The sequence below is a fragment of the Hemiscyllium ocellatum genome, chromosome 45 (assembly GCF_020745735.1).
Source record: "Hemiscyllium ocellatum isolate sHemOce1 chromosome 45, sHemOce1.pat.X.cur, whole genome shotgun sequence".
NCBI classification, from domain to species: Eukaryota; Metazoa; Chordata; class Chondrichthyes; order Orectolobiformes; family Hemiscylliidae; genus Hemiscyllium; species Hemiscyllium ocellatum.
This window is the reverse complement of record NC_083445.1, coordinates 11793428-11818753: the sequence shown is the minus strand read 5'-3', so window position 1 is coordinate 11818753 and position 25326 is coordinate 11793428. Positions and strand designations below refer to the sequence as shown.

The window sequence follows — 25326 nt, the reverse complement described above, 5'->3', positions numbered from 1 at the left end:
TCAAGTTACTAAGTAAAATGGGCTGACTACCGAAGCAGGTTTAACGTGAGGCATAAATAGCAGCCGTTACCTAACTCATCCCACAGCTCCCGACATTTATCAGTCATTCCTGTCCCCTGTTGTCTCCAGAGAGAGAGCCGTGGGTCTTCCATAAACTGTTCCGTCATTAGAGTCAGCATACGAGCCCCATTGGAATCCCACATCCTGAGCATCTCCCGCACCTGTCATGCAAGGAAAGAAATTGCTGAAACTGCATAAACTTAAGAGCTAGGCTACAAAAATATATTCCACCATAACCCCAATAATAAGCAGAGACAATTAACCAATTGCCATTAAAATAATACATTGCCATGGGGTGAATTAGATGCGCACGCGGCACCTCAATCTGACTAGTGTTGGAGCTGGGGAAAGGGTCCCAGTTTGCTTCTCCAATTGGTTAAATTAGCTGATCTCATCAGCAGAGTGGGGGTGTTACAATTAGCCTCAGCAGTGAAGGGTTAGAAGTCTCTCTGGATGGAGGTTGGGGGTGGTATCCTCCTTCCAGCAATTTCTAACAGTGTGTTTTTGGATAATTCGCAAGGATTGCATCAGGCGGACAGCCTGTCATTCACTGTCTATCGTCAGTGATACTAAAAAAAAAAGGCTCAAAGTGGCCAGAGACCAAAGGCGATCTGTGTATGTGGAACTGTACCAGAGAATGGCTTCTCCCCTTGTTCTCAAAATTGCTTGGAGTGGACGTGGTGATGTCAGTAGAAGTATAATAAGCCACACATCTACTTACAGCCAATTGTATTCAAAACGCAACTCCAAAACTCGCCTTTCAATTCTCCTGCTCTCAACAATTTCTCATACATTACTATTTCCACTACTGAAATATTGTCTGGAGGGAAACTACTCAACTGAAGCTAAAAGGTCTAGGAAAGCAAATGACCAAGTGCATACCACAGACTTAACGAAGTAACATCTGTCAAAAAAAACAAGTGACAGTCCAGCAAGAAACAGATTTATTTTGACAAAGCTACTGTTTTCAGAAACACTGAAGAATGACAAAGGGATATTACTGAAAGCAGAGGCAGCAGATATGAACCATCCACAATCGTGGAATTTTAACTGGTTGAACTCACTATGGGTGCTCACCTTGGCAAACATGGAGTGCAGCTGCTTACTAGCTCCGTAGTATCCACTGATTGACAGCAGCACTTTCACTTGCTCCTGTACCTGCTCTTCATCCAGATGCCAGCAGTTCTCAGCATCGATACTTGCACCTGCTGTAGGGTCAGGAGCACCTGCAATGCAATGTGGAAAGCATTTTCAAACTAAGCAAGGTATAGCCTGGCTTTTGTAAAACAATTACACATACGGAGTTGAATCCTACTAAATGCAAAAGCACAGGAGACAGGTGAGATACTCAGGTGTACAGCATGGAAACAGACCCTTCAGTCCAACTTGTCCATGACGACTAGATATCCTAAACGTATCTAGTCCCATTTGGCCTATATAACACTAAACCCTTCCTATTCATCTGGTCATCCAGTTGCTTTTTAATTGTTTAATTGCAGCAGCCTCCACCTCTTCCTCCATACTTGCACCACCTTCTGTAATAAAAGTTGCCCTTTTAATCCTTTCTCCCCTCCCCCTAAGTCTATGCCCTCTAGCTTTGGACTACTCTATCCGTGGGGAAAAAAAGACCTTGGTTAATCACTATCCAAACCCCTCGTGATTTTATAAATTACTATAAGGTCACCCCTCAGCCTCAGGGAAAACAGCCCCAGCCTATTCAGCCTCTCCCTACAGCTCAAATCCTCCAACCCTGGCAACATCCATTTAAATCCTTTCTGAACCCTTTCAAGTTTCACAACACCTTTCCAAAGGTACGGAGACCAGAACTGAACACAGTATTCCAAAAGTGGCCTAATCAATGTCCTGATAGAGCTGCAATATGGCCTCACAATGGCTGAAGCTGGACTATTCTAATAGGCAGCTACGTTTTCAGACCAAACTGGCTCGTAACCTGGTGTCATTATGGGCTTGGCATAAACTAAAACAGTTGCAAACTTGCTTATCCAAGTTATGTACAGTAAAAAACATGAAAACATTCAAAGTTTAAACAAACAAATAATGACGAGTACTCTGCCTTGTGCCTGCATCCAGTTTTTAGGCAGACTCTCCTCAGAGTCTCAATGAGTTGTACGATCTTTTATAGCACCTGAGAAATTTAAATTTAGAATAAAAGGGCTGTGTTCAGTTCATTTCCAAAGAATACACCCACCAATTCCTTTAGGAAAAAAAAAGTCATTGCCCCATCAACAGAAATCAGCAGAGCGGGGACACCGTACAAGGTCATAGCAATTAGATCGGAAAGGGATCGGAATTGTTCACCAGCATCAGGGAGGCAGTGGCCAGAAAACTAACTGAATCAGCCACATATACTGTGTCTGCAAGAGGGATTCTGCAGTGAGCTGCAGAAATATTTAAGCAGCTTGGCCAGGACAAAAGCAGCCCACACTACATCTTTAATATGCACTCCCTCTATTAGCTGCACACGAGTAGTTTTATACTATAAACATGCAACAGTGCGATAAACACCAAAGATTCTGTCTCAGTGCTAACCAGCTAGAACAGAGAGGACAGCAGCTTCCAGGGAACACCACCACACCAAAAATTCCAAATCATACAATGTTTAACTTGGAAATTTAATTACTGTTCCTTCTTCGTTACTAGGTCAAAGTCTTGTTACTCCCAACCTAACTGGACTGTGAAACTATACAGATGCAAGGACTGCAGCCGCTGAGGAAGATCATCAGGTTTTAAGGAGGACCACCTCTCCAGATAAACGAACAAGCTTTCTGCTAAGACTCGTGGTATACCGAGGAATGGTCACATGGGGAAGACATGATACAGCACTACCCATAACTGAGAACAAACCATCTTTGCCTCAGGTGGAAATGATGTCAGACATCACATTACTTTAACAAGTAGGCTGCTTGCTATAAGCTCTGCTCAAATCAGAATCAAAACAGATGGCAGAAAGCAACCAATGTGTGAAGAAACATTGCCAAGACATTTTACGTGGTATAAGAGAGAATCATCGATCTTACTCCCCAGCACTCCCTGTTGCAAACACCGATACTCTATCCACCCTGCGCTCACTCACCATCTGCTGCATCATGGATTCGGAGAAACATTTCAGCACTTTGAACACCCATCGGGGCAAAAGCAATAGCAGAATGGACCCACAATAAAAATATCATTTGTCAGGCACATCCCAATCGCAATGCCCTTTCCAACTGCAGAGTTGGAAATTTGGTTCAAATGGGTAACAAAAAAAAAGTGCCACAAGTGCATTGTAACATTAAGATCCCTTGGTAGGAGGATGCACTGAACTGCTTTGATCTCGCAAGGCAGTACTGGAAAGGTCTCCTGAACAGACTTAACAACGCCCATCCATCCCTTCAGCTGGCTAACTCATCGGCATGACTTGTCATTGCCCAGAACCTGCCCCAAGGGCAATTCAGCCATTCTGAACAGTACATTCTGATCATTATATAATAACCGGCTTTGCCAAGAATACCCATATAATCTCAATTTTTTTATACAATCAGGTTGAATGCGTTGCACACAAATTTGATGAGCAGTTTTAAACATACTCTCGCTGTGTACAGATTAGCCCTGCTACAGATTCACTTCTATTTGTAATAAACATGTGACGGATGTCTAGTCCACCTTCAGAACTGGGAACAAATAGCTATTGGAGTGCGCCCCTGATCAGAAGTAGTTTAGACAGTGCAGACCAATTTGCCATCTTAAATATGAAAAGCCAGATACAATAAAATCTCAGAAATCAGCCCTAACCATTTGCAATCATTCTATGAGACATTAAAAACTGAATACTTATAAAAGGTGATGTTACAATTCCCATGAGAATACTCAAAAGGAGAAAGCAGGTTTGCCCAGTGGCCTGGCCAATTCCTCAGTTAACCAATACCACAAAAAACAAACACATTATTCATCCAACAGCCAAATGTTGCACTCCAAAGCAGTTGGCACATTTATCAATGATACTTCAAAAATAATTCAACATGTGAAATGCTTTGACAGTTTCCAACATTTTTGCAAGTCCAACTCTAAAGCTGGTATAATCATTGGCAAAAGTAACGTCAAAGTCAACATAGTCCCAGTGGATCAGAGGGCTGCTCTCTCATTGAAAGGGATGACTGGTGGCGGTTTAACTTGAGGGTCACCACACCTCAAGTGAGGGGAGAGATTGAAGAGGAATGTCCTTTCGTGGTAACCTCAGTTGTTGCAGGGCCTGCAACCAGTGCTGTTAAAACATCTGACCCAAGTATATCCGTGCTACTCTTACCATCGAGAGAACATTATCATCAGCCCTAATCACAAACGCCATCCCCCTCATTGCCAAATGCTCCTTACTCACTGGTCAGTTGAACCACATAACTTGTAAGCTATGCCACATCTGAATCAGAGATGATCTCCAGACCACACCGCCCACTTCAATCTTTGTAATATTGCTAACTTAGTCCCTGATGCAGCTTCTGAAAAAGAACATTTTGCAACACTAGCCTGGACTATTCCAATTCTCTCCTATTAATGGTGCCACACACTATCTTCATGAACATGAGCTCTTGAAAACATGGTGCAGCCTGCAGCTTAACTTGCATCAAATTCTGCTTACTCAGCCTCTCGCACTCACTGAATTACACTGGTTTCGTGGTTCACAAATTCTTTTGACATGACATTGAAAACTCCGGTTTGAGTTCCATCATAGCCTCATTTTCCCCCCCCCCCCTCAAATTTTTGCAACCTTGACCCCTTACACATTCAATTCTCATGGCTCCACCATCCATGGTCATGTCTTCATCTCGGAGGTATCAAGGTTTGGAATTCCATCCTAAAACACACTGCCTCTCTTTCCTTCTTTGTGACCCTTCTTCAATGCAGACCAATACGGTCTTAATATCACAAGTCAATTTTGTTTGACACTGCTTCAGAGAATCATCTTGAGACATTTATGTTAAATGAAGAACAGTTAGCAGTTCAGCACATGAAGACCCTTCAGCCCACCATGTCTGTGCCTACCATGATGCCATTCTAAACTAACCCCATCTGTCTGTACATGAACAGCTTATATTTGTATTGTGCGTTTAAGAAAAACAAATAGATCTCAAGTCCATTCTGACAGTTATGTTCTACACAGATCTGGTTCCACCCTACTTCAGCAGAAAGATAGTATCGTGTTCCTTTCTCCATCTGCTTAGTTAGCTCCCTGTTAAATAGACTTGCACATTACAATTCCAGGTACACATTCAGTTTGAGAAGAAATGCACAGAAACTGAAAACGTGGCAGTCTTGGAAAATAAGCCCCATTAAAAATCTTGCTCTTAAAAAAAGGGTACAATTTAGGTGGTGCCTGAGAATGCTAAAATGAAGAACAGAGATGAAAACTATGGAAATGGTTTCTCCACGCTTGGCAAGCATCCACCAAGAACAAGTGTGGGCAGACTCAACTTCTCACATCATAACCTTGTCCCAAAATGCAACAGCAGAGCGTCAGGACAGGTAACAAAATGGCAAGTACATACTTTAGGACCTGCGTTCAAGGCAGAATGCAGAGAGCGGTCTCCTACATTGTGCTTTGTGAAGCACCAGATTCCAATTAAATTCAGGCTCAAAACAGAAGGGGATGCTTTTGTTTGTGGAGAGCAGTATAACTAGAGGCTGTCATTATAAAGACAGTCATCAAGAAATCCAATAGACAACACAAGTTGTTTACTCAGTGGTGAGAACTTGGGACTCACTGCCAGATATAGATGTGTTTAAAGGGAGGATGATCAAGCAAATGAGCGCTTTAGAACAGGAAAGAGGGAAGGAGAGTAGAGTAGGCCATAAACACTGGCACAGAGTAGACCATAAATACTGGCATGAACTAGTCAGTTGAAACAGCCTTTCACTGTCGCTCTCTCTCACACATAGGAGGTGGGGTCTGTCTGTTTGTCTCTCTCTCACACACACACAGCCTTGATCTGACTTTGGTCAGAGTGCCACATTCCCAACAATCTCCGACACTCTTGGTGGTCATCAAATTACCTCGGCCTTAAAAATATTCAATGACGCTGCCTCGACGATTTTTAACTGAAGAGAATTCTCAAGAGTTTCCAAACCCAGAAAAATGTCAAGTATGATTTAGAACGGAAGATCCCCCCCGCCCATTGCAAGTCCTAGTTTTAGTCACCCCAAGGACAAACATCATTGTCAATTCCCCTCAGGATCTTAGGCTTCAGTGAAATTACAACTCGTTCTTTGAAACATTAATAGATACAGGCCCAGCTTGTCCAATCTTTTCTAATCAGATCGATTCAACTGATAGCTGGTGTGAAGCTTTGTGTGATCTGACAAAACTTGAGGGGAAAAAGAAATTAGAGTCCCAGACCTGAACAAAAATCTTCATCTCGAGAATATGGATTGCTTAAACACAAACCAGCCACCAACCAAGATGAAAATACAACAACAAAAGAAAATGTAATCCAAATAGAATGTGAATACAACACAGCACATTCGTAGAATCATACAATCTCTACAGTGTGGAAACAGGCCCTTCGGCCCTACAAGTCCACAGCGACCCTACCCAGACCCATTCCCGTACACTTGTCCCTGATTAATGAACCTATCCTACATATCCCTGGACTAAAAACTCAAACTATGCTCCACTTAAAGCTACTAGCATCACCACGAAGATCAAACATCAAACGCAAGCATCAAAGCTGCTGTTTAAACTCAATTGGACCAACAGCGAAGTGACAGATTGTGCAAATCTAGCCGAGAACACAGCCATGCGCCTTACCGTGCACTTGATTAATTTCTGAACAGGATGAGAGGATTTCATCAGCCAGTTTCTGTGCGGTTGGAAGAACTTCTGTATGATGGGCAGTGATGAGGTACTGGACGAACTTCTGCAACTGATCGCGGTTCATTTGCGAAAGCGTTTCGGAGATGGGGAGCCGCAGCTCCACCTGCTGAGCCTTGCGGATTCGATATAGGGAGAGGGCCACTACATGGCCACAGTAAAAGATGTCCTTATTACCACAGCCACACGTCACAGAGGTAATCTTGCAGCGGTCAAAGCTGATGGCAACTTTGTACATTTTCTCAGGTTCACCCTGATTGGCGAGCTCAGTCACAGTCCCACTCAAATGAAATCCTGTGAATAATAAACAATAAGCATTTAAGAACAGACCACACAAAAAAAAAACAAATTTCAAACTGTGCCCACAGGACTGAAAACGATGAATTAAGCATGTGTCATATTCCACTACCTAGTGCTAAGAAGGGGTGGCATGGTGGCTCAGTGGTTAGCACTGCTGCCTCTCAGCGCCAGGGCCGGGGGTTCAATTCCAGCCTAGGCCAACTATCCGTGTAGAGTTTGCACGGGTTTCCTCTGGGTGCTCCAGTTTCCTCCCACAGTCCCAAAGATGTGCAGGTTAAGAATGAATTGGCCATGCTAAATTGCCTATAGTGTTAGGTGCATTACTCAGAGCACTTCAAGCAACTGTTTGTGTGGAGTTTGCACATTCTCTCAGTGTCTGCATGGGTTTCCTCTGGGTGCTCTAGTTTCCTCCCACAGTCCGAAGAGGTGCAGGTTAGGGTGAATTGGCCATGCTAAATTGCCCATAGTGTTCAGGGATGTGTAGGCTCGGTGAATTAGTCAGGGGCGAAAATGGGTCTGGGTGGGTTACTCTTCGGAGGGTCGGTGTGGATTTGGTGGGCCGAAGGGCTTGTTTCCGCACTGTAGGGAATCTAATCTAAACAAACGAGAGGACAGTAGGCTATGTCCACTAGAAGGATCCAGGTTTAAATCTCACCTAGGTTCTTAATCAGCCCAGGAATTAGGTGCCCTGTTTTGGTTGCAGCAGCCCTTTTGCTTTTGTGTGGTTTTTTTTGGGTGGGGGAGGAGTGCGGTCAACTCCTATTAAATAGGCACAGGAAAGTAGGATACTAGGACAGGATCTTGGCCGCATTGCAACGTCCCCCTGAGGTTAAATAGCCTGCCAAGTACTAAGAGATGAAATGAAGTTTTGGCTTGGCTGTGGCCCAACCCAATGAGACAAAGTCTCCCTTCTTTCCAGGCTTGGAGAGGGGAAGAATTTGGAGCAGGTTCACAATTACACAGCACAGAAAGTGCCCACAGTTGGGTCACAGTATGGTCATTTCCATAAGGGTTTTATTTTAACTCCAAGCTTAAGACAGCGGCATTCATGAATATGGCCCCATTTACCAATGATCCTACTCTAACTCCTACAACAGACCAGCCAAGCTAAAGGAGAAGACATTGTCAAATTCAGAGAGCAACACCGGTCTCCTAGAATCAGTGAGGAGGGGGCGTCATGGGGAAGGAGAGATACAACATACCAACGGAGTGTGCCTTGGAAGAACTGGAAAAAAATCTGGGGTCAGGCAAACTTGTTGGGACAGTACTGACAGCTTCACTCCATTCTGAGTATGATAATCCTCACTGAAAAAAAGTGCTCAAAAGCCAAAGTAAAATACCTCCAAACAGAGTAAGTTATCTCAAAAGCAAGTAGGAAAGGATTATTCAATGCAGCTTCCTGTGAGTCCGGTGACTCTCAATGTTTCGCACACGGAAGACAAACCACATGATGAAAATGAAAACTTCAGAATGATGATATTTTGATAGCAGGGAGATCGCTGCACCAATGCAAGTCACAGCGTTGCTGCAAGCTGGAGTTAAACACTCAAGTCAGCCAGCATGAAACTACAAAGCTGAAGGAGACTTGAGACACTAGGACTTTAAAAACCTGCAGCAGAAACACAGTTCAACTTGGATTAAAAATGGAAAGCGCTAAAACGAGGGGGCTTTGCTGCTCTGAAGTGACTCCCAGATATACAGCTGAACAGAAAGAACCAGCAATGCTGGATTCATACATTCACAAACCAGGTAAATGCACGCACGTAAACCGTGGAAATCTGATGCATTAAATTAAAAAGAACCTCCTTGCAATCTTGGTAATTTCGAAGTCTAAGCAGAAATAGTTCACAAACCTCCAGTTCAGAGCTATTTTTAAACAAAGGTATCCACTAATTTCTTCAAAACAAGAGAGTAAAATGTTCGCACTGTAATACACACAACCCATCACGACTGGAGAAGTGGGCAGCTAAAACAATGCAGTCAAACCTGGCTCATGCTGCAGACATTGCAAACCACTGCTAAATGTGTTTTTTTTAAAGAAAAGGCCATTAGCAATGGAACTGCCATCCCTCAAGAGGGTTTCACACCAATAACTTGTTCCAGGAGAGCGAGGAAGGGGAATGAAAATGAAGCCATTTTCACAAATGCCTCCCTTGTTGAGAAGGTAATTGATGCTCTCAGCTGTGATGCTCACAGTACCACATCACACCTCCATCATCCTAATTCCCCAGGAGGAACGAGCCTATCCCCAGGCTCTGCTGGAAGCTCATCTTTCCTTAATTAGTTTTAATAAATGAATCGATGGCAGACAGATGACACTGGTCCTTAGTTTACTGGACGTCTATGGAGTTGCACTGACTGCAGTAGAGGGGTGGGTAAGGCAGGAGCTGTACATTCCCTGGGGAGCAATCAATCAGCTGTCTCAAGTCTCAACTCTGTCCAAAGGCAAGAGGGAAATATAAAAAGTACAAAGCAGTCAGTACTCAGGACCCCACAGCAATTGCCAGAGGACTGAGTTATGGATAAACCTGTGCAACCTTATCTCTTGGGTTTGTAGGTAGGTTTAACAGTTCAGCACATTCACTTTGTAGACATTAGGATAACAGACACCAAAACCGACAATTACAGCTTTTGCTCCTTCTAAAAAGTTTTCAAAAACTTGTGTTTCTTGGCCTCAGCTGTTCCAATCAAATTTGGAAAGAAGGTCAAAACTCCTGTTACTTGGTGCAGGAGCACGCAATAACAAGCTTTAATTATTATGGAAATTTAAATCCATGCAATGTACGAATGGTTAACACACAATTAATATGCCTCTAGGAAAATGCGTTTTTGCGCATCAGACATACTTTGTTCAAAAAAATGTAAATTAAATGGGGCTTTGCCTATGAATACTGCACTCTGATGCAATCAGCTAATTTCATCCCATGAACAGTAAACTTTGCTCTCCCAGCAACTTAAAGTACACACTGCTGTAATTGTGTTCAGCATGCAGTGCAGCAGTAAAAAGCTGGTCATCTCCCGTTCAGCGAACATGAGCTATCTGCTGATTGCAGTATTTAAATTCATTCTGTCCTGACCCTTCTCCCTACAATGCCCATTGCAATCTTTTGTCCAAGTTTCATCTGAAGCCAGTGTAATATGGTTACGCTGGCTCACATTAAGCTGCCCTTCCCATTCAAACTGTTCAGATTTCTCTATTTGATTAATGCATGTTCTACAGCAGGCAGTAAAGAACAGGTCGGACAGGCATAGAACCAATACTTTGGAAACAGTTTGTGGGACGGATTGAGTGGCGTCAGTTTCCTCCACACTTAAATCAGATTTCAGTTCAAGTGCTCTGACAGACAAGGGTCTGACAATAATGTTAAGATCCTGGAAGGTGTTGCTCAACAGAGACCTTGGAGGGTAGGTTTGTAGTACCTTGAAAGTGAAGTTGTAGATAGATAGGATAGTGAAGGTGGCATTTGTTATGCTTTTCTTTATTGGTCAGAGTATTGAGTAGGTGAGTTGGGAGGTCATGTTGCAGATGGACGGGACATTGGTTAGGCCACCTTTGGGATACTGCTTTCAATTCTGGTTTCCCTGCTACAAGGAGGATGCTGTGACACTTGAAAGGGTTCAGAAACAATTTACAAGGATGCTGCCAGGGTTGGAGGGTTTGAGCTAAAGGGAGAGGCTGAGTAGGCTGGGGCTGTCTTCCCTGGAGTGTCAGAGGTTTATAAAATCATGAAGGGCATAGATAGCATGAATAGCCAAGAACTTTTCCCCAGGTTGGGGAATCCAGTACTAAACGGCATAGGTTTAGGGTGAGGGGAAAGATTTAAAAAGGATCTAAGGGGCAACATTTTCACGAAGAGGCTGGTGCGTGTGTGGAATGAGCTGTCAGAGGAAGTGGTGGAGAAGAGGAAGAGGAAGCCAGACAATGCAGGGGTCAAGAGATGCTGGAGTATGAAAACTGGGTAGGAAGAGCATTTAGAATTTATTGTCATAAAAACTTTTCCAAGAAAGATACAATGAAAAGTGTTATAAGTTGCCCTACCAGGAACTGACTTGCCTTCCAAGTGATATTGTGATTGGCTACAAATGGATAGTAAAAAGTGAGGACTGCAGATGCTGGAGATCAGAGCTGAAAATGTGTTGCTGGTTAAAGCGCAGCAGGTCAGGCAGCATCCAAGGAACAGGAAATTCGATGTTTCAGGCATAAGCCCTTCATCAGGATAGGCAGGATCCAAGAATGAATTCTTTTGAGAACACAAAAGAACAGGACAACAGTAGAAGCCACTGCAGACTGGGCAGTCGAGAAAGGAACCTGCCAAATGCAATCGCATTCAGTTGGACATTTGCAGCTTGGAGGAGGATTTTGACAGCTGCCATCTCAAAAACTGAAGACAGGTCAGGGGAGAAGGAGGATGCATTTACCGTTAAAATAATTATCTGAGTCGTTTGAGACTGCCACAGAGCAAAACCATGACTGCAGGTTCTCAAACGTGAAACTGCAACAAATATGAGCACAGAAACATGACTGGACATTCAAGGATGGTTCGAAAGGGAAGAACAGAACATGCTGGAGGAACTCTGGGGGTCTGGCATTCTTCCTTTATTTTGGTTGAGAAGAAGGAAGAGGTGCTTTCTTTTGGGAGGGAAGCAGTGATGACAAAGTTGAAGGCAATTTACTATTCTCTATCCCAGGTACTATCAGCTTTAAAATAAAGAGGGATAGAGAAGTTAGGTGGTCAATAATTTAGTTGGAGTAGGGTTAAGGAAACAGGTGCGGCAATGAGGTTAACAATATTGAGATAATTACATCAGGTTTTATCAAAGACTTTGATGCACTGCAAGCTTTGTTCAGGGAATTTCAGCATTTTCTCCTGGCATTTCTTTCCAAGTTTGGTTGCTCAGAACAGACAAGAGAACTACCATATTGCAGTCAATCTTAATTCAAGAAGCAGCTAGCAGCTCTTGCATAACTGGGCGGAGCTAGAAATAGGCAGCAAGACACGATCAGTTATGTTCAAGCTGGATGGAAGAAAATAGCGAGTGCAATGCTAAATGCTGTCACTATATCATGGCAGACTGGTACAAAAGATGAAGTCACGTGGTATTAGGGTTGAGCTGGAAAGATGGATACAAAATTGGCTTAGTCATAAGAGGACAGCAGTGGAAGGATGCTTTTCGGAATGCAGGGTTGTGACTAGTGATGTTCCACAGCTAGCATTGCTATTTGTGGTCTATGTAAATGTTTGAGAAAAACGTAGCTGATCTAGTTACAGAGGAACCTCAATTATCTGAAGGACACGGGCAGCAGTATTTCGTTTGAGTAATCGAATGCCGGATGACAGTTTAGCTAAGCATCGGACCTTACAACCTTGCTGGATAATCTGATATTTGGATAAATGAATGCTGGATAATTGAACCCCGGATAACAGAGGTGCCTCTGTAATAAGTTTGTGGACAGTTAGGACTGTCACAGGACCCAAAATATAGGTCAGTTGGAGGCATGGGCAGAAAAAAAGCAGATGGAGTTTAATCCGGACAAATGTGGGGTGATGCATTTTGGAAAGTCAAGTACAAGTGAAAATTATACAGTGAATGGCAGAACTCTTAGGAGTATTGATATGCAGAGGGATCTGGGTATGCAGGTCCACAGATCACTGAAGGTGCCATTAGGTAAGATAATAAAAAAGGCTTATGCATGCTTGCTTTCATTAGAAGGGGCATTAAGTATAAGGATAGACAAGGTGTGTTGCAGCTTCATAGAACTTCAATGAGGCCACACGGGGAATATTGAGTACAGTTCTGGTCACCACACTACCAGAAGGATATGAATGCTTTGGAGGGAGTACAGAAAACTTTTAATGTTGCCTGCTATGGGGGAATTTGAGCTGTGAAAAAAAAAAGGTTGGAGAGACTGCACTTTGTTTCACTGGAATGCTTGAGGTTGAGGAGCACTGACACGGAAAAAGGTTTAGAAGATTGCGAGTGGCATGGACAGAGTGGAAAGGAGGAGGATGGAGGAGTCAATTACTAGGGAAAAAAGTTCAAGTTGTGGAGGGATTGGCGGGGAGGGGGGTTGTTACAGATGTGCAAGGCAAGTTTTTCACACAAAGGGTGGTGAATGCTCTGCCAGAGGTGGTGGTTGAAGCAGGTACAATGGTAACATTCAAGAAGCGCTTGGATGAATACACAAATAGGAAGGGAATAGAAGGATATGGATCCTGTGTGGTCAGTTTTAGTATGGAAGGGCAAAATGCGTTGGTGCACGCTTGGAGGGTCTAAGTCCCTGTGTGATGTCGCTCTTTGTTCTATGTATGCATCAGCAAGATTAAAGGCCTAGTGGGGAAAAAAGTATTTCATTGAAGTCATGCAGCAAGCTTGTAAATCTTGAACTTTTGCCGATAAGTTATGTACCTTGTTAGAATTTTGAGAAAAAACAAATTATTTTAATCTTCAAAAGGAGCAGGAACCTTTTACTAGCCAAATGGTGTTTGTTAGGTAGTGACAGATAGACCCATCCAATCCCCAGCAAGTGTAATAACCATCAGTGCAATGCACCAACTTAGTTCCCATCTAATTTTCACCTGCAAGATCTCAAAATGGTTTAGTCTGGGACTCCAGCAAACAGGCCTTAATAGCAAGGGTCAAGAGGCAGATGACTGACCTCAGTCTCCTGAACAAAGACAAGATAGTAAGACAAAGGCACTTGCTTATTGCTAGACAACGATTGCCACATACTTGATGCCTCACAGACAGACTGAGCCAAGCGCTGCAATTCACACCAAACAGAAAAGGAGACTAGATGGCTTCAGACTTGGCCTTGGGCCTAAAGAGTTTTCACTTTCACCAATGGTGGTCATGACTTCACCTGTCTAAGTCCAAGCTCTGGACTTCTGCCTTTAAGCCTCTGCTTATCTTTCACTTCAAGGCCCCATTTCAAAAGTGCTTGGTCACATAGCTCAATTCACACATTACCAAACACAATTTGATTCCATGCTGGGGCAAAGAAGAGATTCACCAGCATGTTGTCTGGGAGCATTTCAGCAAGGAGGTGCTGCATAAGATCAGGTGGCAAATTGTTTTGGAGCAGAGAAAACTGACAAGAGGTGGGAAAAGATGACAAGGGGCACGGTGAATAGGAAGCAGCTATCCCCTACCCCACCTCCCCTTTAGTCAAAGGATCAATAACAATGGGGCATAATTTTAAAATAGAAGGCAGGACATTGAGTGGATTGGAGGCAAAGCTTTTTCATCCAGAAGGTAATCTGGAAAGCATTGTCTGGGAAGGAAGTTGAGGTGGGAAACCATAACCTTTAAATAGTACTTGGATAAGCACCTGAAATGTCATAAAATTTAAGGCAGTGGGCCGAGTGCAGAAAAGTGGGACGAAATATCAGTCATTGTGTATTTTTGGCAGAGAAGAGAAGGCCCTCTTCTGTATTATATGGTTATATAATTTAAAAAATCTCCCTCCCAATTGAATGTGCCTCTTGCTTAGGACGCAGCATCTAATATTCAGGGAAGGCTCTAACCACCACTTCATCCACTGAACTTCAGCGAGTCAATGGTGGTTTTACAACCATAAAGTTGAGTGTGAGCAAGTCCACCCACTTCTTGCCCAACATCATCCTTTCAGCAGTGGTCAGGGAACTATTAAAGGGGAACAAACGCCAGGCAATTCAACCCCCTCCCCAGCTTCCCCACCTCTCTGCAAATTCAGAACAACCCAATATAGATCTGACTGAAACCCACAGACTTGGCAATTGCCAATCAAATCCGAGTCATTCCCAAACATCGGAATCAAATGTTTCACTTTGAAATAGGAGGGCAGTACCTTTTACTCTGGGGGGCAGTGGATCTGTCACAAACATAAAACACTTTATAACAGTGCTAAGGAGCCAAACAAAAAAACGTCCAATTTGTTGGTCATAAAGAAAGAAAAATAGTATCTTAATTCATTAGGGAAGGGAGCACACCGCACTAGCTGACGTTTCCTAATGTTGGGCAGCAAAGATCCAAGCTGCATGAACAGCACAGTTATCGTGCACTTATCAATAGGAACGCCAAGCAGCAAAAGGATCCTGCAGCATTGGGAAGGAGTGGATTGGTTAGCAAGTCCCTAATGCATGTCTGTGCACGCAGTGGGGGTCTCGGAGGAGTTCAGGAAATCCAAACTGCTCCCTGAGGAGCCATTACAGCTCTTAGAACAAAAAGGCATGTCATTGCTGCAAGCTATATAAAATGACATCCTTCTCTCTGGAGAGAAACACTTTATCCCCTGCCAAAGTCGTAAGGTTCTTTTTTGGTCAGGACTGACTGGAGCTCAGTGTGTGCGGCTTATGTAAATCAAATTTACTTAAAAACTTCATAACTGTGACAGAACTGTGCAAAACCACTTCTTCACCCTCCCAGATCTTAGGAAGGTCAATTACAAACAATACAGATACCTCAAAGTTACAGGACCACACATGGGAACGGTGCTGATCACTGCAAACTGAAAGTTTTTCGATAACTGCTCAACTGGAAACCAGCTACATTCAAGACCCAAACTAAGTTTCAGCAAATTTACTCAACACAGACACCAAAGCTGAAAAACAGCTGAGGGATAAGAGAGAAGGATGCGTACATTTTCCAGTGAAGAGGAGAGGCATGCTCTCTCTCGGTCCAGATTTCCTGAGCATCCATCTTCTATCTAAGATTCTTTATAAGAAGTTGAATTTAGGGGCCAGTCACAGAGACAGGAGCGTAGAAGTCCAATGACAGGAATAAAATCTAATAGATACAAATGTGAGAGTATTTTAAAATTTGCTAAACCCAATTTAGATGGAACATGTGTTAACAATACTGGGTATTAAAAATAAGTTTGAATTTTATTAAATATGTAATGACACACCAGGTGCAAAACCAAAAAAAGAGAGGAAGAACACAAGGTTCCTGTTTTATCTCAAGAAATACGCAAGCCTCGCTCCAAAGTTGACATCCACCGCAACTGTGCCGGAGCTCATTCCAGTGTCCCTGGCTTTTCTTCTTAAATAAATCAAATCTGTTTTAACTGAAGCACAATGACATTTTGCAGCTTGCATTGAGTGTTTGGGAGTGTAGAACGCCCCTCGAGGATGGCAGTTTCACAGAGGGAACAGATTTCACATGGCCTGGCGTGAAGGGATCAGCTTCTGAAGATAAACTGGCATGTCATTCCATTCAGGTACGAAAGCTGTGGGGTGGGGAGGGTCACCACAAAACAAGGATATTCCAAAACACAGTGGGATAAATTAGTTAGACCAAGTCCTTCCAACTTTCACTGCTCCATGCAAGGTGACAAGAAGTGGGTTTCCTTTGCGTAGCTAGAGGGGAATAAAATATGGTAGTTAATAAGGTAGAGCAGAAAGGGTTGTTTATTTCCTCTAATCGACCTGCTCAGAGATGTTATTACACACTTCTTGAGCAAGTGGAACTTGAACCCAGACCTCTCGGTCCAGGGGTAGGGACACTACCATTGCGCCACAACAGGACCCCGGATTTTCAGTTCCACCAAGTCTTTTACTGGAAAGCAGCAAATGGAACACTGCATTTCAATTCAGCCCATAAAAGTCCTGCGATTTCTTCAACTGCCAGTAGCAGGTCGTTAATTAAAGTGCATGGCAAACCCATTGCAAAAACCCCACTGCACTCGAGAATCTAAACAGACCAGCTGATAAGGAAAATATATGAAACAAAATCGATGAAGTGTTTCAATGAGCCTCAGGAAATGGTCACAAGCTCAATCGCTAGTCTACTGCTTGTTGATGGAATTCAGTCCAGTTTACAACTGACCTTGGGAAATAAGTGAAAACAGTGATACCTTACATGTCGAGTATCAAATACAAATATCAAAGCTTGCCATACCATGCTTTCACTGGCAGTCAGATGGATTTTACAACTTGCAAAATGGCTTCTGCGATCACAGTAGTTAAGGTGACCAACTCAGTCGGTTGGCAAATGAATGCTGAGCACGCTCTTACAACACAACAGGTTTCCAACAGACCTGGTTTCCCTTGCTCCCCTGCACAAATTAATAGAGTACACAGCATCTTTCATTTCCCAACTTGAAAAGATCTGTAGCTCTTTCATAGCTGTCCCATGCCAAGACAGTAAAAAAAGACATGCTCAACCAGTATGAGAGAAGCTTTTCCAACAAAATTACTACACAAAAAGGAAACACCAGAGGAGAGCACCTCGTTTGGGGAGTTCTTTTTTGTTCATTCCCAACAGTTGCACGTTCACTTTGCTGATCATTCACTTGCCATCTCAAACAGTTGGCCTGCAATCATGAAATTAGAAGAGGTACAATTATCTTGACAGAGCAAAGTATTTCAAAGCCAATCGTTCCTTCACATGAGCTACATAGCAAGTCTGTTTACCCAACCAGGGGTGTCAATCATCGATTCTACCCTCCCGACATCCCAGCACTTCAGGAGTTGACAGAAGCAACTATCCCACCTTTTTGACAAACAAAATTCCTCACTCTTTCATATCTCTTAATCCCACTCTGCCTCTGTACGGGACAACGGCAGCTAAGAACTACGCCAATGTAATGTCATAGAGATGTACAGCATGGAAACAGACCCTTCGATCCAACTCGTCCACGCTGACTAGATATCCTAACCTGACCTCGTCCCACTTGCCAGCACTTAGCCCATATTCCTCTAAACCCTTCCTAATCATATACCCATCCCCCAACCCAGGGAAGGACCTTGTCTGTTTACCCTATCCACGCCCTTCATGATTTAATAAACCTCTATGAGGTCACCCCCTCACCTCCAACACAACAGGGAAAACAGCCCCAGCCTGTTCAGCCTCTCCCTGTAGCTCAAATCCTCCAACCCTGGCAACATCCTTATAAACCTTTTCTGAAATCTTTCAACTTTCACAACATCCTTGCGGTAGGAAGGAGACCTGAATTGCACGCAATATTTCCAAAATGGCTTAACCAACAACTGTACAGCTATAACATGACCTCATAACCTCTGCACTCAATGCTCTGACCAATAAAAGGAAAGCATAGCAAATGACTTCTGCACCATCTTAACTACCTGCAACTCTACTTTCAAGGAGCTATGAACCTGCATCCAAGGTCTCTTTGTTCAGCAGCACTCCCAATGACATGATCATTAAGTTCTGCTAAGATTTGCTTTCCCAAAATTCAACACCTCATATTTATCTAAACTAAATTCCATCTGCCACTTCTTAGCCCATAGGCCCATCTGATCAAGACCCTGCTGTAATCGGAGGTAACCTTCTTTGCAGTCCACTACAGTTCCAGCTTTGGCATCATCTGCAAACTTACTAACTATACCTATTTTCACATCCAAATCACTTATAAAAACATGTAAGAGGTGAAAGCAAAAATTCATCATTATCACTTTAAAAAAATTTAGATTGGAATTCAACGCCCGCAAATAAGTGAATCATAGAATTCCTACAGTACGGAAACAGGCCATTTGACCCAAGTCCACACTGACCCTCCGAAGAGTATCCCACCCAGACCCATTCTCCTACCCTATTACTCTACAATTCCCATGACTAATGCACCAAACCTACACATCCCTAAACACTATAAGCAATTTAGCATTGGCCAATTCACCTAACCTGCATATCTTTGACTGTGGGAGGAAACTGGAGCACCCAAAGGAAACCCACGCAGGCACGGGGAAAATGTGCAAACCCCACATTTGCAGTCACCCGAGGCTGGAATTGAACCATGAGGCAGCAGTGCTCACCATGTAGTCACTATACTGCTCCAAGTGTTCACACATAACGACACAATGGTCAAGCACCAAGACTAAGCTTCTAAATGAATGCTGACTTCAAAAGCACAAATTACAAATTAACATTGGGAACTCCATTTCAAAAAAAGAATGACAAGTGGTTTAGGATTTTGGAAATGAGCTGCTTTGGCTGCAAAATTTTAATTGTGCTCAACTTGGAAAAATTAAACTACTGACCACTGTGCAAAAGCTAGATGTGCGCTTATGCGCAAAACAGAGCAAGCTCCCATCTCTCCATCTGGCTGGCTTTAATTTCCTTCTTTCCAATTGGCTGCAGCAGCTCATCTGCTGCCTCTTCAGAACAGGAAACAGAGGTATCAGCTGATGACCTTCCAAAATGCTAATTCAGTCTCCATATGGCTACGCATTAATACAGTTATCACACAGCGATGAACACAGGGGCTCAAATTGAAATCTCATACGTGTACGTCTCCATCTGAAATCATAGCCCCAGCTAAAATGGGAACACATGCTGCGAAACATTATCCTTCACACGACCATGCAACTGTTTCATGCTCCATTGTCTGCTGCAGTCCCACACACAGGAACACCCAGTGCTGGGTGCACATTTGTAAAGCCAGGGCAACCACTGAGTGCCCCAACAAAACAGCTGGAAGTGTAAACAAGTTCCTCAGATGGCAGTGACTTTAAATAGCCAAGTGCATTGTCCATTGTCACGGCTGGTTTAATCCCATTCTTCCACAACCCAAATGCACTGACGTGTAATAGGTCAAGTGTGACAGCCACCACTGAACCGACTTCTGCAGGACTCGCGTTCCAAGGCTCAGCAGTTCTGCACTATTCTGAGCCATCTTGCTTGCTACATATTCACTGCTGCAGCACACATTCTGTACCACTCACTACAGCAACCGCATTTTCAGAACCAAAGTTACCATCAACACATTCAAGCGTTAATAATAACAGGTCACTCCAAGGTTAATAAGTGCCCTTTGTGAGGAAAAAAACAACAAACTTTAACCAACTACTAGTGCTGCTTTGAGGATAGGCTGCAGAGCTGATAAAGTAAAATATTAGAAACGCACGTGAAATACAAAAACCAGAAATAAGCAGAAATAATGCTACATAGCCCTCCTGAACACAATCAGAACCGCCATGTGCACCAGTCCATGGAGATATCTAAAACTGTGCAGAGATGTAAATCTATCAATGCAAACATCATTTTTATATTTGCATTCCACTTTTAGTCCACTGTGTAACTACTTTTGATTAGAGATCTTTAGGCCTGAATTCAGATCCAGAAGACATTGTCCAGGTAAATTCAACTTTTAATGATAACATTAAAATAGAGAGATACAAGCAACATTTGAAATGAAAATGAACAAGATTCAACTCGCGTTCATACCTACACCATGCACACCCCAGTAAACAGTTAATCACCAGATTTTCTTTTTCAGGAATTAGTTTTCCCAGGGAATGCAGAGGAGAGCCCATTCCAACTTATCATAATACAAGGAATCAGTGGGGAAAAGACAGACAAGCAATAGCTCCTCCCCAAAAGAACTGCAGTGTTAACTGTCAGCACATTTCAATATAGCAGTTGTGCAGAATTCACTTTTTAAGAAAAAATAAAAGTGGTATAAGTCTGGGTTATAAAACAAAACATCTGAAGTACCAGACCAATTTAAAATATAGTTTGATGTATAATTGGTCCCACCTGAATCATCAGCCGATGTCAAGTACAAACTAGTCTGCCGCGTACATCAATTGCAAGTTTACTCCATTTCATCCCTTCAAGCTTTCCTTTGACTTCTGGATGCTGGCCATGGTTCAGTTAGTAGCCATCTTGCCCATGAGCAAGGTCATGGGTTCAAGCTCCCATACCAGGTAGCTGAGCACAAAAATATATGCCATCACTGAGTGCTGCATTGTCAGAGGGCTCAGTTTTAATCTCTTTCCCAAAGCTACATCTCACCTTTGAGACAAGTGCTAAAGATCCTTTGGTTATGATGGACCAGAAAATGGGATGTCCTGGTCAATATACAACCAATATCAGATGAAAGATGATCACATTGCTGCTCGGGGGACTGTGTACATTTGGTTGCCATATTTCCCTATTCCTGATGAAGGGCTTATGCTCGAAACGTCGAATTCCCTATTCCTGAGATGCTGCCTAACCTGCTGTGCTTTAACCAGCAACACATTTTCAGCTGTGATCTCCAGCATCTGCAGACCTCATTTTTTACTGCCATATTTCCTGCATTACAGCCAAAGAACAGTTACTGTTTTATTTTGCCGAACAACATCCAGAAATTATGAAAGACATGACAATGCAACTGCCGTGAGAGAGTCTGAAAACTCGAGTCCCTGTATCCGATTGGTACAACCAACAGTGAAGCCCTATCATTCTGTTACAATCAATCACTAACAGCACTGGGCAACTAATGATCTCACATAAGGACGGAGTTTCCTGATCACTCGCATATACAATAATGTTGCAACTATAGACTGTAGTAGACAATGCTGGAGAATTCTGCGACCATCTCCAAATGGAAGCATCATATGGATCATTCGCATTGGCTATCTGCAATGGTCACATCATCAGAGAAGTCAGCTGTGGGCCAATTTGATCCACTCCAAGTGCTTTCAAGAAACAACTCAGTACAGTGAATATAGGTCTTGACAGTTTCCAGATGGACAGAGATACTGCAGAATCAGCTCTATTTCTAGCTAAGCCATTCCTGTCAAGCTACAACACCAAGATCTAACTTAAATGGAACACTGCCTGGGTACAAAGTTCACTAAAAGTAGAACAAATATAGAGACCATTCAGCCGTATTAAACCTACTCTGCTATTCAACATGATCATGGCTGGTCACTTTGCTTTTTGAATTCCACATTTCCCACCTACCCTCAATAACTTTAGATTTCCATGCTTAAGACTTCATACATCCGTCTTAAAAAATATTTAATGACCTTGTCTGCAGCACCTTTGAAGGCAGCAATATGGCACAACCAGCAAAAGTTTCCATGTCCTGAAAGGGGATCCATTGTTTTTAAACAGTATTCCTTGTTCTGGGCTGATGCAGGTGAGGAAATGTTCTTTCCACCTTGTCAAAACCATTCACTATCCTCCACACTTAAATCAGGTCACTGCTCATTCTAGTGGTCTCAAGTGAAAAGGAAGCCTAATCTGTCCAAATCATCTCCAAGACTATCCATTCATTCTAGCCTGCCACCAATGCATGCACATCCATTAAGTAAGGAGACCAAAAACTGCACAGTATGAGCGCTGTGGTCACACCAGTGCCTTATGTAACAAGCATAAAAGGGAGATGTTATGTTCAAATCCTCTTATAAAAAAAGGAAACCGCCCCACCAGCTTTCTTGATTACATGCTGTGACTCATGCAATAAAGCACCCAAGTCCTTTTCCACCTCAAATCCTGCGTTCTCCATTTAAACTTACACTGCTTTTTAATTCTCCCTGCCAAAGTGAAGAACTGTTTTTTGGCAAGCTGTCAGCTGCTTGTCCTCTCACTTAAGCTATCAAAATCCACCTGCAATCTCCTCCTGTCATCTTCACAGCATTCAGGCCTACTTACTTTGGTTTAGTTGAAAAATTGAGGCAACTTAATTCTCCTTAGGAGAAAGTGAGGACTGCAGATGCTGGAGATCAGAGCTGAAAAAGTGTTGCTGGAAAAGCGCAACAGGTCAGGCAGCATCCAAGGAACAGGCAAATCAATGTTTCGGGCATGAGCCCTTCCTGAAGAAGAGCTCATGCCCGAAACATTAATTCTCCTTAGCCAAGTTAGCAGTATAAATTGTAAAAACCCAAGGCTCCAATTCAGATCCAAGAGACTTGACTCATCACGTCCTGCTAATCAAAGATCCGCTTGCACATGGTGGCTTTTGCCAGTGAGCCAAACTTCTACCCATATCAATACTACCCACTACATCACCAGAGCTTTTACTTACCACAATAAACCTTTGTGACACTGTCAAATGCTTCCTGGAAATCCAAGCACAACATAGTACAGTACTGGGTTCCTAATAAAAACATACTGTATTCCTTCAAATGGAGGTCACTGTCAGAACCACGGTGACTCTCCCCAATTGCCTTGAAGTTTTTGAAATGAGCAGCTAAAGGATCAATTCTAGTGCCTTCCCACAACACATGCCAAGCTAACTGGCCAATGGTTTCCCAATTTCTGTCTCTCGCCCTCCCTCACTCCTTGAGAAAATGGCTATTTTGGTTACTTTCCAATCTAATGAACCCATTACAGAACCTGGGGAATTTTGGGCAGTTAACGCCAATGCACTAACTACCTCAAGAACAACCTCCTGCCTGGACCCAGAGACTTGACAGCCTGCAGATCCATCAATTTGCTTAGTACTGTTTCCCTCGTGATTCCTTCTCCTTTCCACATCCTGATTTACAGTATTAACATAATTTTGTGTCTTCACCTACTGTGAGCTTGTTATTCTCACTCAAGGACCAATGTTCACTTTACTTACTCTTTTCCTTTTTAGAAACCTGTAGAAACTTTTGCAGTCTGCTTTACATTTCTAGCTAGCTCTCAAATTCTAATTTCCTCCACTTGATTAATCTTTTGGCATTGTCATTGTTTATATTCTGACTAATCATCTGACCTACCATGCATTTATACCAATAAGCTTTTTCCTTAAATAGAATATAGATGGTGGGGGGGGAGGGTGTGTGCTCCTTTTAGAGATTTTCCTTTAAGAACAGTAAAGTACATAGTCTGTTCTGAAGCATTTCCATAAATGTCTGCCTCGGCGCATCTCTATTGATCTAAACCAGAGCCGGGTATGCCAATTCACTTCAAGCTCAGCTTTCATTACATAGTTGCCTTTATTTAAGTTACAAGTATAGTCTTAGCCCCAATCTTCATCCTTTAAAACGATGTAAGACTCAAAAGGTTCCAAAACATGCTGCTGAGAAACTCTTCTCAAAAAGCACTGTCAACTCCTTATCTAGGCTACTGCTACCAATTTGATTTTTGTAGTCTGTGTGTAGATTAAAGTCCCCTATGAACAATGACTATCCTTGAGTCACAAGCATCCAATATTTCTTCTTGCAGGCTTTGCCTACACTGTGGTTATTGTTAAGGGGCCTATAGACCACACCCATTGGTAACTTCTTTCTTTTATTCCTCATCTACTCCCAAACAGATTCCATTATCTGATCCAAGGTCATCAACTATTATGCAAATGCCATCCTTAATATTGCTGCCACTTCATCTTTATTTCACTTCTTCCACCTCTTCTTCTTGAATGTCAAGTCATTCAGTATGCAGGGCCTAATCCTCATCATCCTGCGACCATGTCACTATAATGTGTATCAGATTGTGCTCCACCAATTACTTTTACTTTGTGATGAATGTTGCACAGATACAGAGCCTTCATTTTTGTTCAAAGGCATTTTAGGTTTTTGCCTTGTATTTTCTGACCCTTACTGCAATGCATAGCTCTTGCTAGATGAACCGGATGATTTCCAATTTAATGATTACCTCTTATCTCTAATCTTTGGTAGATGGCAACTTTACACATTTGACACCTTAGACCCACTATCTAGATTAAAACACCGTCCTCCTGTAGAGAGAGTTATACAGTTCACAAGGACACTGGTCCCAACACGCTTTAGATGTACACTGCCCCAGTGGTACAATCCTCACTTTCCCCAGTGCTGGTGCCAGTCACTTCACTGACAAGTCTTTGAATCCAGTGGACTGGGAGTCAGAGTTGCACAGCATGGAAACAGAACTTTTTGGTCCAACTATTTGCCGACCAGATACCCTAAATTAATCTAATTCCATTTGCCAGCACTTAGCCCATATCCCTACAAACCCTTCAAATTAATATACTCACCCAGATGCTTTTTAAATGTTGTAATTGTACCAGTCTCCATCACTTCCTCTGGCAGCTCATTCCATACACACACCACTCTCTGCATGAAAAAGTTGCCCTTGGGTCTCTTAAATCTTTCCCCCCTCACCCTAAACCTATGCTTTTTAGTTCTGGACTCCCCTACCCCAGGGAAAAGACCCTGGCTGTTTACCCTATCCATACCCTTAATGATTTTATAAATCTCCATAAGGTCACCCTCGGTCTCAGATACTCCAGGGAAAACAGCCCCAACCAATGCAGCCTCTCCCTTTAGCTCAAATCCTCCAACACTGGCAACATTCTTGTAAATCTTTTCTAAACCCTTCCTAGTTTCAAACATCCTTCCAATAGGAGGTAGACCAGAATTGGACACAATATTCCAAAAGTGGCCTAACCAATGTCCTGCACAGCTGCAACATAACCTCCCAACTCCTGT

General features: G+C 42.9%; 1 protein-coding gene across 1 annotated transcript in view; it reads right to left on the bottom strand.

Moving 5' to 3' along the window:
- LOC132835864 (zinc finger SWIM domain-containing protein 4-like) overlaps positions 1–25326 on the bottom strand; it is a 97039-nt gene that overhangs the window by 36779 nt on the left and 34934 nt on the right. The window contains exons 3-5 of the mRNA XM_060854961.1: positions 6860–7216; positions 1138–1286; positions 71–221 (exon numbers count right to left, since the gene is read on the bottom strand). Of these exons, the coding sequence (XP_060710944.1) occupies positions 71–221; positions 1138–1286; positions 6860–7216 (657 nt within the window). The remainder of the gene's footprint in view (positions 1–70; positions 222–1137; positions 1287–6859; positions 7217–25326) is intronic.